We start from the raw sequence: 13,975 nt of genomic DNA, 5'->3' as shown, positions 1-13,975 counted from the left end.
TAACTAACCTATGAACAAGAGGAAAGAAAATTGAACAAACAAACAAATTAATTAGATCTTACTATTTTAATCTTTAAGTTATTACAGGCCATGCTTTCTGGTAAAATAACTGCATTCTAAAGTATTTATCCCATAATATTTCAAAACAAAGACAAATGGCTGAATACTTGTCAAAATACTATAATATTTTTATCTATCCTGAACAGCCGGATTGTCAAATGTTTTGATTCCTGCATAATAAGATTACCTTTACAGACAGGGAATGGAAGGGAATGTAAATCCGTGGGCTAACCTATTCTAATTAGAAACTAGAAGATAATGAATTATTTGCAACTCCCATCTCTGTGCTATTAGTTTGTCATTATTTATGCTAGAAAAATATGATTTTTTAATTGGCTATATCACCAGGCACTTGCTTGTGGCATTAAATCCCTGTATACTTAATCAAAATCTTACAGTGATAATAGCCTTAAGCAGAGTTAGGAGCTACCATGGTAAATTCCCCAGATAGAGTTAAGTTTTTTTTAAACAAAGTATATTGCAGACCTTGTTGAATGAAATATCAAATTTTAGTGCATTTAGCAGAGAAAAAGTTAATTCAAATACTACTGGAGATATTAAGATATTTAGGGGACATGGGGCTATTACAGGGAATAGATATTAGCAATCAGCAAAGATTTTATTGAATGGCAAAGCAGACAGGAGGTGTTAAATAACTTACTCTCGCTTTTGTTTCTTATTTTGTCATGTACATTTTGCCAGCAATTTTATCAGGCAATTAAAGTTCACTGAGTCATAAAGAAAATAAATGCAGAGCAGTTGATTTCCATAATTTGAAACAAAATCACAATTAGAAACCTTATTGAAAAGATCTATCAAGAAACACTGAATTATAATTAAAAAGAGAAACAGAAAATTTATGAATATCCTAAACCTGAAATATTTTGTGTAAATTCATTCAGGATTAATTTAAATTAATAGAGTTATTCAAGATTATCTTAAAATATTTAGTATAGAAACAGGCCATTGGGAGAAGCCCCAAGTTGAATGAAGTCAAATTTTATTTCATATCAACATTCTTCTGTCCAATCTAAATTAATCACTGATTCAGGATTGGGTACTTTTTTACCATTACTGGTGTATGGTGCCTTTGATTGTGAATTATTTCTGTTTCCTTCAACTGCTTTACTCTCCTTAAACTTTGACTCCAAGTATCTGATCATGTTCGACATTCTCCCTGCCCTGGAAAATGGCTTTAAACTATGGATTAAGGCAGGTGAAAGCAGCCTTAGTGGGAAGCTGTCTCACCAAAACTTCTGTGTAAAGGGCTAGAGGAAATTGGTAGTTATCATTTTGGGCCTAGCCCCTTCTTCAAGACTGGAAAGGAAGAGGGAAAATGCCAAAATAAAATGGTGAAGGGAGGGAAAGAACTACAAGCAAGAAGGCGATAGGTGAAGCCAGGTGAGTAGGAAAGGTAAAGGGCTGGTGAGAAAGAATCTGACAGGAGAGGAGAGTGGACTATGGAGGGGCACAAGGGGGAGATAATAGGCAAGTACAGAGAACAGCTAAGAGGCTAAAGGGGGGAATATAAGAAGAGAGAAGTGGGGGGGGGGGGTCATTGTGTTTTTTTAAACCAGAAAGAAAAATTGATGTTCAAGCCACCAGGCTGGAGGCTACCTAAATGGAATATGAGGTGTTGCTCCTCCAACCTGAGAGTGCCCTTATTATGGCAGCAGAGGAGGCCATGGACCAACTTGTCAGAACAGGACCAGGGGTAGAAATTAAAATGGCTAGCCACTGGGAAATTCTGCTTTTGCCAGATGAAGTGAAGGTATTCAACTAAGCGGTCCTCTAATTTAAGTCGCATCTCACCAATACAGAGGATATTGCATTGGGAATGTTAGGTATTTAATATTTAAGTAATATGTGAGTAATCCTGTGTGTGTATATATATACACACACACACATATGTTTAATTAAGCATTCTTGTTCACGAATTAATTAAAAATACATTAATTGCATACATCATACATTATAAGCATACACCTCACTTAAAGCAAGTGAAGTTAGACTCACATTTTCAGACTTCCATGTCTTTCTTTGAATTAGTTTAATGTCTTGAAATTAGAAAACATAACGTTGGTGATGATGCATTTTGAAAACAAACCCAAGACAGTGACAGACCTGTTAAAGTGCAGTGAGGCATCCAAGCTAAAAAAAAAGAGATGCAGTGAGTGATAAATGCTGCCCAGTATGCGCAGATGGTTGAATTAAAATGAAGGGCCATAAATAGAAGAATTCAGGGTTCATAAACAGTGAATACCAGGTGACAATATTCATTAAAAAAGAGCAGATATGGCTGGCAATCTCAGAAAATTTGACAAGTTTGATTATACAATGGGTAATTGGCTTATGCATACTGAGCTGTTAGAACAGTACATTGAAGCCAATGAAATAACCAATGAGAAGCAAGTGCCAATTCTGCTGAGTGCATTGGGTATAAAGGTATACAGGTTGCTTCAAAATTGGACGACTGCAACCAAACCTGCAGAAATGAGCTTCCCTGATATTGGCAAAGTGTTGAAGGATAACATAGAACTGAGTTTATTGTTGATTTCAGAATTCTTTAAGAACATAAGAACTTAAGAAGCAGGAGCAGGAATTGGCCATCTGGCCCGCTGAGCCAGCTCTGCCATTCAATAAGATCATGGCCGTTCTGGCCATGGACTCACCTCCACCTACCTGCATTTTCACCATAACCCTTAATTCCCCTACTATGCAAAAATCTATCCAACCTAACCTTGTAATAAATATATTTACTGTGGTAGCCTCCATTGCTTCATTGGGCAGAGAATTGCACAGATTTCAGATAAATCCCAAATTTGGGATAAATCACTCTGGGATAAACAGTTCCTCCTCATCTCCATCCTAAATTTACTCCCCTGATTCTTGAGGTTATGTCCCCTAGTTCTTGTCTCATCTACCAGTGGAAACTTTCCTGCCTCTATCTGACCTACCTCTTTCATAATTCTATCTGTTTCTATAAGATCTCCTCTTATTCTTCTGAGTTCCAACAAGTACAGTCCCAGGCGACTCAATCTCTCCTCATGGTCTAACTCCCTTTCTCTGGAATCAATCTGGTGAACCTCCTCTGCACCACCTCCAAAGCCAGTATATCCTTCCTCAAGTAAGGAGACCAGAACTGCACACCTACTCTGGATGTGGTTTCAACAGTACAGTTGCAGCATAACCTCCTTTCTCTTAAACTCAATCCCTCTAGCAATGAAGGCCAACATTCCATTTGCCTTCTTGATAGCTTGTTGCAGCTGCAAACCAACCTTTTAGAATTCATGCAGGAACACTCCCAAGTCCTTCTGCACAGCAGCAAGCTGCAATTGTTTAACTTTTAAATAATAAGCTGCTCTTCCATTTTTCCTTCCAAAGTGGATGAACTCACATTTACCAACATTGTACTCCATCTGCCAGACCTTTTCCCACTCACTTAACCTATCTGCATCTCCCTGTAGACTCTCTGTATCTTCTGCACAATTTGCTTTTCCACTCAATTTAGTGTCATCAGCAAATCAGATACACTACATTTGGTCCCTTCTTCCAGATCATTAATGCATATCATGAACAATTGTGGGCCCAGCTCTGACCCCTTTAATTTTCATAAGTGGAATTAAAAGGTCAGGGAATCCATTTCAGCATATGTGGCTGAATGGAAGAGATTGTCTGAGCATTGTCAGTTCAGTAATAGGCTTAATGATATACTAAAAGATTGTTTAGTTTGTGGAATCTTATAAGAAAACATTCAAAAGTAGCTCCTAACTCCTCACATTGAAACTGGCAGTTGCAATAGCTGTACCAATGGAAACTGCATTGAGTTGCAGTCAGGAACAAAAATGAGCTTGAATAAAATCACATCGTCTAAACAGAAACAATCCTTACCATTGTGGCAGGGGCTCAGATTCATCAAGCAAATGCAGGTCTAAAGTGAAACTTTCAGAAAATACAATAAAAGTGGGCACACACAAAGAGCAGTCGGGCAGGCAAAAATAAATGGACTACACAGGGAAGATAAAATGCTAAAAAGTCAAGTTGCATTTTCAAAAAGATCACTAATCTGCATGTTATTGATGAAAAAATTCATAATGAGACTGACAGGATTGTGTAGCCTTGAGATTTACAGAGCGAAAACCATAAATATACAAGCAATATGGCTTATGCCAGAGGCAAATGGCAAATCAATTTAAATGGATTTAGACACTGGTTCAGCTGTTACAGTCATACCACAAAAAGAGTTTGAATGGCATTTCAATGATACTAAACTGAAGCTTGCAGATATCCAACTAAGAACTTATACTGGAGAATAGATCATTCCTGTGGGAATGACATTTATAAGCGTGAAATACAACAACTACATTGAGCTAGTATGTTGTAAAAACTGTAGGACCAGAAACCGAAGGACAACTATAACTTGACTGGAGATCCTTCCACCATTTCCATGCCATATCTTCTGCAATGAAGTCATCTGGAAGCAAATTAAGAAAGATACTACTGGATGGTGCCACAACTGTCTCCATGCCGAACATTATGAACCATTACCCAACAGAGGGCGAAGAGATGTTGATGCCAACCTCTGTTCTTCTGGTTGGAAAGCATTTTGGATCAAGGAAGGACCATGCTGCTCAGAGGTATCATGGAGGTGACAAAAACAGTGGTCTGACTACAACAGTTTTTGTAGGCAACATATCTGAGAAAACTTCCGATACGCTAATGAGGCAGTTACTTGCAAAATGTGGCTTGGTTTTGAGCTGGAAGAGAGTTCAAGGAGTTTCAGGAATGCTGTAAGCATTTGGCTTTTGTAAGTAGAAAGAACCAGAGTCTACACTGTGTGCAGTAAGGTTATTGGTGGAATTTCAAGTGGGAAACAAAAATCTGCTTATAGAAGTAGATGCAAAGACCAAAACTTAGCTGGATGAATGGAAGGCCAAAAGAAAGAAGTCAATAGAGATATGAAAACAAACAATTTGTCAGATGATATTGTGCATGACGAAACCAAGAGGAGAGATCAGCTTGTAAAAGATAGTCCAATAAACTAAATAGACAAGATCAAGATGCATAAATTAGAAGATAAAAAGAGTATGGAGAGAAAGAATGTGAATGAGAAAGAAAAATGTGTGGAATAGAGAATGAATGTGAGAAAGACAAATGAATGGTTCGAAGTAGACTCAGAGAGAGAAAAGGAGAAGAAAGGTGTCTGGAGCTGCAGAAGCCTTCCTACAGTCTCAGGGACAACTCCTACAACCACCACAGAGGAGGCCACAGAACCTGAGATTATTTATACAGCCACAAATCTCACTTGTCAAGCAGAGTGATCCCCTTTGACAGGAAAGATGTTATCCTACAAGAGTAAGAAATCTTCCACAGTGATTAAATCTTTAAGCCTGAATGGGGCTATATAAAATTTACTGTGCTGTGGATACCTGTATATAGTAGTTGTATTATATAATATATTGTCTATATGATTGAGGTGTATTCTTTATTGAGTGATTCAATAATATTTGAGCAATATTGTATATATATTGCTTAATGAAGCATTCTTGATTAATTAGAAGATTAATTATGGGCTATATGTAAAAATATATTAATTGCATGCGTCATCACACTACTATGTGATATATGTGTGCCTTGCTTAAAGTAAACCCAAAGTTAGATTCAGATTTTCAGACTCCTGTGACGTTCTTTGAATTAGTTTAGTGCTTTGAAGTTACAAATCATAACAGGGAACATCGGAACAGTAGAGGACCCCAGCAGATTCGGGGGTGAAATGTTGCCTCACCTGGAAGAACTGTTTGGGGTCCTAAATGAAGGTGGGGGAGGTTCACTATTTCTGTCACTTGCAGGGATAAGTGCCAGGAGAGAGATTCATGGGGAGGGATGACTGGATGTGGGAATCACAGAGGGAGCGATGTCTGCAGGAAGTGGTGAGTGGAGGAAGGGAGGTAACGGTGTTGTAGAGTCCCTTTGAAGAAGGTGAAAGTTGCAGAGAATGATGTGTTGGATGCAGAAGCTCATGGAGTGGTACGTGAGGACAGGAAGAACTCTATCCCTGTTAAGGTGTTGGGAAAATGTGGAGAACACAGATGTCTGGGAAATGGAGGAGATGCGTGTGAGGGCAGCATCAATGGTGGAGCAAGGGGAACCCTGTTCTTTGTAGAAGGAGGGCATCTCTAGCAACCGGGAAAGGAAAGCATTATAATAGCAACAGATATGGCAGAAACAAAAGAACTGAGGAACGGGGATAGCATTTTTACAGAAAGCAATTTGATAGGTTTTTAAAGATGTTGGTAGACAGTTTATCTCCAAAGATGGAGACAGAGAGATTGAGAAAGGGGAGGAAGGTGTCAGAAATGGACAAATGAATTTAAGGGTAGGTTAGAAGTTGGAAGCTAAGTTGAATTCCTCAAATGTTTTGGCAGAATGTGTACTTTACCCAACTTTTATAGTTAAATCCCATTGGATTCAGGTTGGGCAACCAGCCTCTTGTGTGGAGAGCATGATAAAATGCTAAAGATTTAATATGTGCCCACTGAGGTGAGGAAAATCTCCAGCTGTAATGATTACTTGTGTCACTGAAGCCAAACTTCCATGGCTGAGTGAAAAGTACAGGTCCCATTTAACAAAAGTCCCCACAGATTTCTTCTACAAATCTGTAGTTCAGGTCTTTTACAGCACAAGTGGTATATCTAATTATCTTTGACTTTACCTTTCCTGTTTCCCAGCAGTTCCTCTGACATAAGAGGGATGTACATGAGATGGATGCACAGAGTTTTAATGTCTTGGATCTTTGTGATAAATTCCAATAGTTCTAAAAAGAACTTCTGGCATTTACATTTAAATGGAAACTAGTTTACGTCTTCCATACATCTTTAATCAAAGTAAAAAAAAACTAAGCTCACCAACAGATTTTAGTACATCCTGCTCTACTGCCGTGTTCAATGTAGCATTCAACTTAATCCAAGAAAGCAGGGTGGTATTATCGTGGAACAGTTGACTCTAAGGATTTCAGTGGATAAGAAGGTAAAGGGCAAGGAGAATTATTCTGTCCCTATTTTGTTTATTTTATTATTGTTGTTTGTAAACGTGCTTGGACGATTCAGTCAATTTTCATGACTTAATTAATTTAACATTGTTAGTTGCTTCTAGAACTTCCTGAATGATAGAGGTATATTAAGAAATGTTAAATTACTCACAGCTCTTACAGTACCTAATGCTGAGGGTAGGTCATGGTTGGCTCTCAGTGAATTTCTGAAGTGTTTAGGAAGTGAGGTTTCATCAGCATTTTTGTTTGAGATTCTACTGTTCTCATTATGCTGCCAGAATCATATAATCACAGATATGTTGGGGCACCAAAAAAGACCACCAATAGCATTAGTGACATTGCATTTTCCTTCTCAACACCCTATCCAATTCATTTTCAAAAGTCTGAAATAATTCTGTTTTTGCCATACTAACTAGGCATGAATTGTAGGCCATAACTATTTTCTGCAGTTTTTCCCTTAATCCCCCTTATAAAATTTTGACCAATATTTTAAATGAATCCCACTTGTTTTTATTTAGCAACCAACTAATAGAAGCAACCTCCTTCATTTAAACTATATAAACCAATTATGATTTTGTACACTTGAACCTAATCCACTCACAAAATGTGTGGCTTCAAAGAGACTAATTTCTCTTGAAAACGCTGGAACTTAAATTATTCATTCGTACAGCTATTCAGCTATTCCTATTTGTGCCCTCCATTCCTTGATACAGTTCAAGGTAGCACATTAGGCCCATATGTCAAAGGATAAACTAGCACGTCTTTTTTCCAACATCAATCCTATTTGTGACAGATGTAATATTGAGGTGGTCACTTTAACTGATATGTTTTGGTCTTGTATAAAGGTAGACAATTGTTGGAGAGATGTTTTCCGATTCAGATTCAGTTTATTGTCATTTATAAACCACAAATACAATACAGTTAAAAAATGAGACAATGTTCTCCGGAATGATATCATAAAAAAGCACAAAACAGACCACACAAGAAAAACCACTTAACGTTTGGTAATCCCCAATCCAGAGTCCAGAGGGGCTGCTGCGTATCGATATTGCGCTACCATCTTAGCACGTTCCCCGGAAAGGAACTACAAACCCATCAGACAAAACTAAAGCTACAAGACCTACACAAAACCACATAGTTGCATATAGTTATAGTTAACATATAGTTTCAACAGTTCAGACAATACCATAATTGATAAAAGACTAACTGACAAAGACCACATAATTATAACACATAGATTCGACAGTGCAAAGCAATACCATAATCTGATAAAGAGCAGTCCATGGCATGATTTAACAGGAAGTCTCAAAGTCCAGACAGCCCATCATCTCACGCAGACGGTAGAAGGAAGAGAAACTCTTCCTGCCATGAACCTCCAGCGCTGCAACTTGCCGATACAGCACTCTGGGAGCCCCGACCACTGCCAACTCCGAGTCCGTCCGAAAACTTCGAGCCTCCAACCAGCCCTCTGACACCGAGCACCATCTCATTATCAAAACATTATCAAAAGTCTTGGATCTGGACCTACGACCTAAGTTACTTACGGCAATACTTGGGATTATCCCATCGGAACCAGGAAATATTCCTGTTTCCGCTCAACGTATGATAGCCTTTACAACTATATTGGCTAGTAGAGCCATTTTACTGAAGTGGAAGGATTCTAGTCCACCTACTGTCTTTTATTGGCTTTCCTCCATTATGTCCTGTTTAAGTTTAGAGAATATAAGAAGTCGGACATTTGAAACATCCTTTAAATTTGAGCAAATCTGGCAACCCTTTAGTCAATATTTTCATTTGATTTGAGTTATTACTCTTCCAATTCTTTTTTCAAAGTTTTAGATTTGCTCAGAAAGTCTTTCTTTTTTTTTGGTCGCAAGCTCAGAATGGACTGCCCAGTCCCCTTTTTTGTATAGTGTAGTGTATTGTTTTCTTCATTTAAATATTTAAAGCTTTTTTTTCTTTCCATGAATTGATAAGAGGAGAATTAGCTGCCTTCTTTTTGATTAAGTACTACATACTAGCTTACTATCATACTATGTATGATTTTGATAATGTCTATTTCACTTTCTGTTTGCATTGTTGTCGATACATATATTTGAGATAATTCCCCTCTTGTTTGTGTTTACGCTCCATTTAAATCAATAAAAAGATTAATAAAGAAAAGAAAGAAAGAAGCTGTTCCACTAAATCTCTTCCATTCAACCCCTCCCTCTATACCTATTTCCTCCCACCCCACCCACACCCCCATCTCCTCATGCTTTGGGCTATTAAGTATGACCTTAGAACCTAGACCAGGTAAGTTTAGTTGTCAGATTCCTTCTTTTAACTTTCTAATAAACAACTACAATTTATTCAATAGAGTTGATTGACATATTGATAACTTCCTTTTTGCCGGCAGTTTGGTCTATTCATCAAACAACTGTGTGAACAAGTAAAACCTTCTAATCTTCTGTCTCACATGAGGTTTGCTAATTTTGAGCCTGAAGTTTCTATTTCTGATCATTCAGTCCAAGTTAAATATCTGCTACCATTTCTACTTCTCAGCATTTTAATGACTTGGATTATGTCGCTGCTAATATTCTTCAATCAAAGTAGACTGCATTTTGCAGCTCAGTTGTATGATTCAAAGATATCACATGACAGAACAAAGGAAGTCTTCCAGGACATGAAATAAAACGTGTTCAATTGAAAGCAAAAGCTTCAAAGCTGCACTAACTTCAAATGCACATAGGATGTAGCTGATTATTTCAAGTTATCCATAATGCATATGAGGGAATATGCATATAAAAAGCCTTGCCTTAAACTGCAAACCTGTGTAGTGCAAAACATTATGGAACAGCAGGAACAAACGCGAAGGCTAGCACCCCAGATTTTGCAGGAATAATTGATTTAATGTCAATATGAAAATCATCTTAAAAGTTATCATAAACCCAAAATGATCTTCAATTTAGTCATGCCAGCTGAGTGCACAGAATTTAGTTTCTACGATGGAGGAGTGTTGGCATAGTCATATGAGTAACTGTTTGCACTGAAGCTAGTAGAAGAAAATAAATGTTGTAGTTCTCACACTAACAATCAAATGAAGCAGATTGGATCCCCTTTGGACACTTTGTTTTCTCTTAATAAACATGTCACACGATGTAGCATTGCTGGGGATTTTAAAAGATCATGGAAGACAATTACCTTCTCCATTTCTTCAAAACTGGAGTTACATGAGCCATAAAGTGCAATATAATTAAACTACCTACCTAAGGAAAAAGAAAAGGTTTAAATTTAACCTATTCTGCCTAGCAAATAGTCAGATTACATTGTCTGTGGACAATAACAGTACTTGTAACATTCTCAATGTTTCAAGGACTGTTTTACGTTTCTAGCTACTGATTAACTTCACAATAGTCTGGGAACTGAAAGTTCCTATAGAAGGCTGCTTGAAGGGCTTAAATTGAAATGATGCCTCATGACTTTCCTTCTCATTGACATCTTAACTGCCATTGTTGACAGTTTAAATTACCAAATGTAGCTAGTATCTGAGAGAGTTAATAAGGGGAATACTGAAACCAGGTTAAGGTCACACACTCGATTTATAGCTATCCCATTCCCAATGCCTGAGTTAGATTACAATAAGTGAAATAATTACTTCCAATTAAAGTAATGCAATCACTCTGGTGCAGCCGATGTAGATTTAATCTTAAAATGCAGTATCACCTTGATGTAAACTGCATCACCACAATGTCTCTGACACAAATTAGACCAAAATTAACTTACCATCTGTAAAAGAGGGCTCAAAAACAAATTATACCTCCTTTCCGTGGTTAACATAGGTACTTCATGAGCAACACTTATTTTTAAGAATAAATACAACAGGATACCATTCAGCTTCTTTTGCTAGCTCAGCTTTCGGTAAGAACATGCTAATCGTTTGGCTTATTGCTACTTACCTTAACCCGAAATCTATAATAAATATTCTCAAAATCATAAATATTCCCAATCATCAGGTTTACTGCACTTTATAACAATATTATAAACCTTTGCTTTTCAATTAACTACGGTTAACTGCAGCTAGGCCAGTTTTCCTGTTAGTGTTTGTGTGTCAAAGATATATTTATTGTAAATTACTATTAACTCTTTAGCTGTTGGCCAGTGGTCATTTACTCGAATATATTTTAATATAGTTTTCCAATCTATCATTGACAACTGATGGGTCATTTATTTTTAAGTTGCTTTGTTTTGATAAGATCATGACTTCACTTCTAGTCTATATATAATGTCCTCTCATGTGATGTTAAGTATTCCCCTGGAGACTCCCTAACTACCAGGTTATGAATAACCCATCTTATTGCATGCTACTAAATATTTAAAACTGCTACTTTTCTCATTGGTTAACTAAAACTCTTACATATTCCATGATTTTTGTCCTTCACGTCATCATTGCTGGTTTTGCTTACCCAGTCTATATGCAGATTGAAGTCCCTTGTGAGGAGACTTAACTTTTCTGGATCTACTAGTATTGACTTTCTCTAAGCTCTTTCAAACCAAAATGGTGATGATGTCCTGCATTGTACCAGAATCCTGCAAAGCATAATGTAGCCATAAAGGTAAAACAAGGTCCACTCACAAAAATGTTGCGGCAACTGAAACAGCCTGATAGACCATGTTATCTGGCTTTATTAGTCAGCATAGCTGTTAAGGACTTTAAATACTTCTGCAGGTACCTGACATTCAATGATGTTCAGAAACTATTGAAAACTAATGAAAATTGAAATATGCTTTAAAACCTTGCAGAGGTTAAACCACAAAAACATTAAAAAATTAAAACTATTCAAAAACATAAAGTAACTTGTTACAATTACTTCCCTCTCTATAAGTGAATGCTTTCAATGGCATCAGGACTAACCTGGTTCAGATTTATTGGATAAGTTAGTTAGTGTAGCCACTGAGGTACTGCATGGAATTCATTCATCATAATGAAGTCTCCATGAGAGTTCATTCGGGAACAGCAAAGTATAGGCAGCATGGGAATCATTCAGGATTTCCACATTTACCTGAGATGCCCAAATTACATGGCTTTTGAGCTGAGAACTGCTAGCATGTCACAACAAGCTTTGATCTAATGTTAAATATGTTGATATAACTTGGCAATCCCGTTTTAAATACTTTGTGGAAGAGCTGGTGAAAATTAGGTTCAATCACCTTAGTGACTTGGAATTATTCTATTCCTAGTTGATATTATCTTCAGCAGTACCTCATTTGAATTTCCAACAAAATGCAACGCTGACCTACTTAACATTCAAATATTGTAACACAGTGATGTAACTTAACAATATTTTTATGACTCCCTGCTTCCTGTGTCTCATAGGAAACCCAGGTAGAAGAAACCTTGAGCTGAAGGAGTCAAAGTAAATACAAAAAAAAACTTTTACCAGATCTCCCTGTGGATCAGGTTGTCTTTTGAATGCTTCAGAGCATAATGTCCTGAAGATAATTTTGCACTGTACACAAATCTCTCATAGGACACTAGAATGAAATAGTGTGTTTAACGTGATACAGGTAAGAAACATTGAAAGAGAATGAACCACATCTTTTTTTTTGTTTACACACAAAATGCTGGAGGAAATCAGCAAGCCAGACAGCATCTATGGAAAAGAGTACAGTCCACGTGTCTGGCTGAGAGCCTTCATCAGGAGTTCCTCCAGCATTTTACTTTGATTTCCAGAATCAGCATATTACCTCTTGTTTGACATTTCTTTCGTTTGTTAATCCAAAAATCACAGCTCTGGTATTTTAACACTAATATTCACTGTATCAATTGTTTCCTGGTCTTGAACTCATTTTTTTTATTGGTAGAAAAGATATTTCAACTTGTAATTCCTTTTTTTTTATTTTTAAGAATCTTTGAATATTGATTTATCTCCTTAATAAAAGTTATGACCTGAAAAACACTTACAGCTTATAAATGTTAAGAATACTGCATCTCAGGCAGTTATTTAAAGTATGATTTCATACAATAATCTGAGCACAAATAGTGTAGTTCATATAAAAATTGAACCTTAATCTACTTCATCCTCCAATCTGACACTGTATGGCTATAGAACTTAACTTGCACATTCTGTCTGCTTTCTGTGCTCATCCGGAAAACTATAAAATAAGTACAATGTTTTGACATCCACATGTCACATTAACTTTGTTTATCCTTGGCCATTAGATTTTGAATCATGTAAACTGCAGGAGTATAAATTAATTCTGTGGAAGACGGTAATTGTGTCGCATCATATCATATGCATACAGTGTGCTTTGAAAATTCAAGTCAATGGAACTAAATTTCAGAAATGTGATTTCAGAATCATACATGTACAGCCCTTTTAACACTCAAAACAAAAGATAAGCTTTTTAGTAAATTAATTTATTAAATACTTACTTAATTGTCTGCTTCTGTAGAATATCTTGATCAGTTGCATTCAATGTCACAACAACACTGCCTATTGGGATGTTCTCCAGTTTGACTACATTTGTTGGATCTGGATTGAAAATAGGTGGTTCATTGGCATCAACAACTGTGACTTGTACTGTGGTGGTAGAACTGGGACCATATCTTATTTCTGGCATGATTGGGTCTTCATTCTCCACTTTAATTAGCAGCGTATGAAATGCAGATCTTTCATAATCCAAAGACTGGAAAAGAAAGAATTGAAAATAATTCAATTACACAAATCATGAGACAAAATAAAAATTCAGAACTTCCTAATTATAAGTAGAAACCATATCTTTTCAATGAAAGTAATTGGCTTACTTTCCCTAACAGCAGATAGCATTTAAAATACACTTACTCCTTTATCATTGCTTGAACAAGTTGGTGAATACAAAGGCAAA

General features: G+C 36.7%; 1 protein-coding gene across 1 annotated transcript in view; it reads right to left on the bottom strand.

The window, feature by feature from the left end:
- Positions 1-13,975, bottom strand: part of cdh13 (cadherin 13, H-cadherin (heart)) — a 1,114,907-nt gene that overhangs the window by 94,692 nt on the left and 1,006,240 nt on the right. Inside the window, exon 10 of the mRNA XM_059993490.1 lies at positions 13,524-13,777. Within this exon, the coding sequence (XP_059849473.1) occupies positions 13,524-13,777 (254 nt within the window). The remainder of the gene's footprint in view (positions 1-13,523; positions 13,778-13,975) is intronic.

Source organism: Hypanus sabinus, chromosome 17, assembly GCF_030144855.1.
Source record: "Hypanus sabinus isolate sHypSab1 chromosome 17, sHypSab1.hap1, whole genome shotgun sequence".
Classification (NCBI taxonomy): domain Eukaryota; kingdom Metazoa; phylum Chordata; class Chondrichthyes; order Myliobatiformes; family Dasyatidae; genus Hypanus; species Hypanus sabinus.
This window is presented reverse-complemented; position numbering and strand designations above follow the sequence as displayed.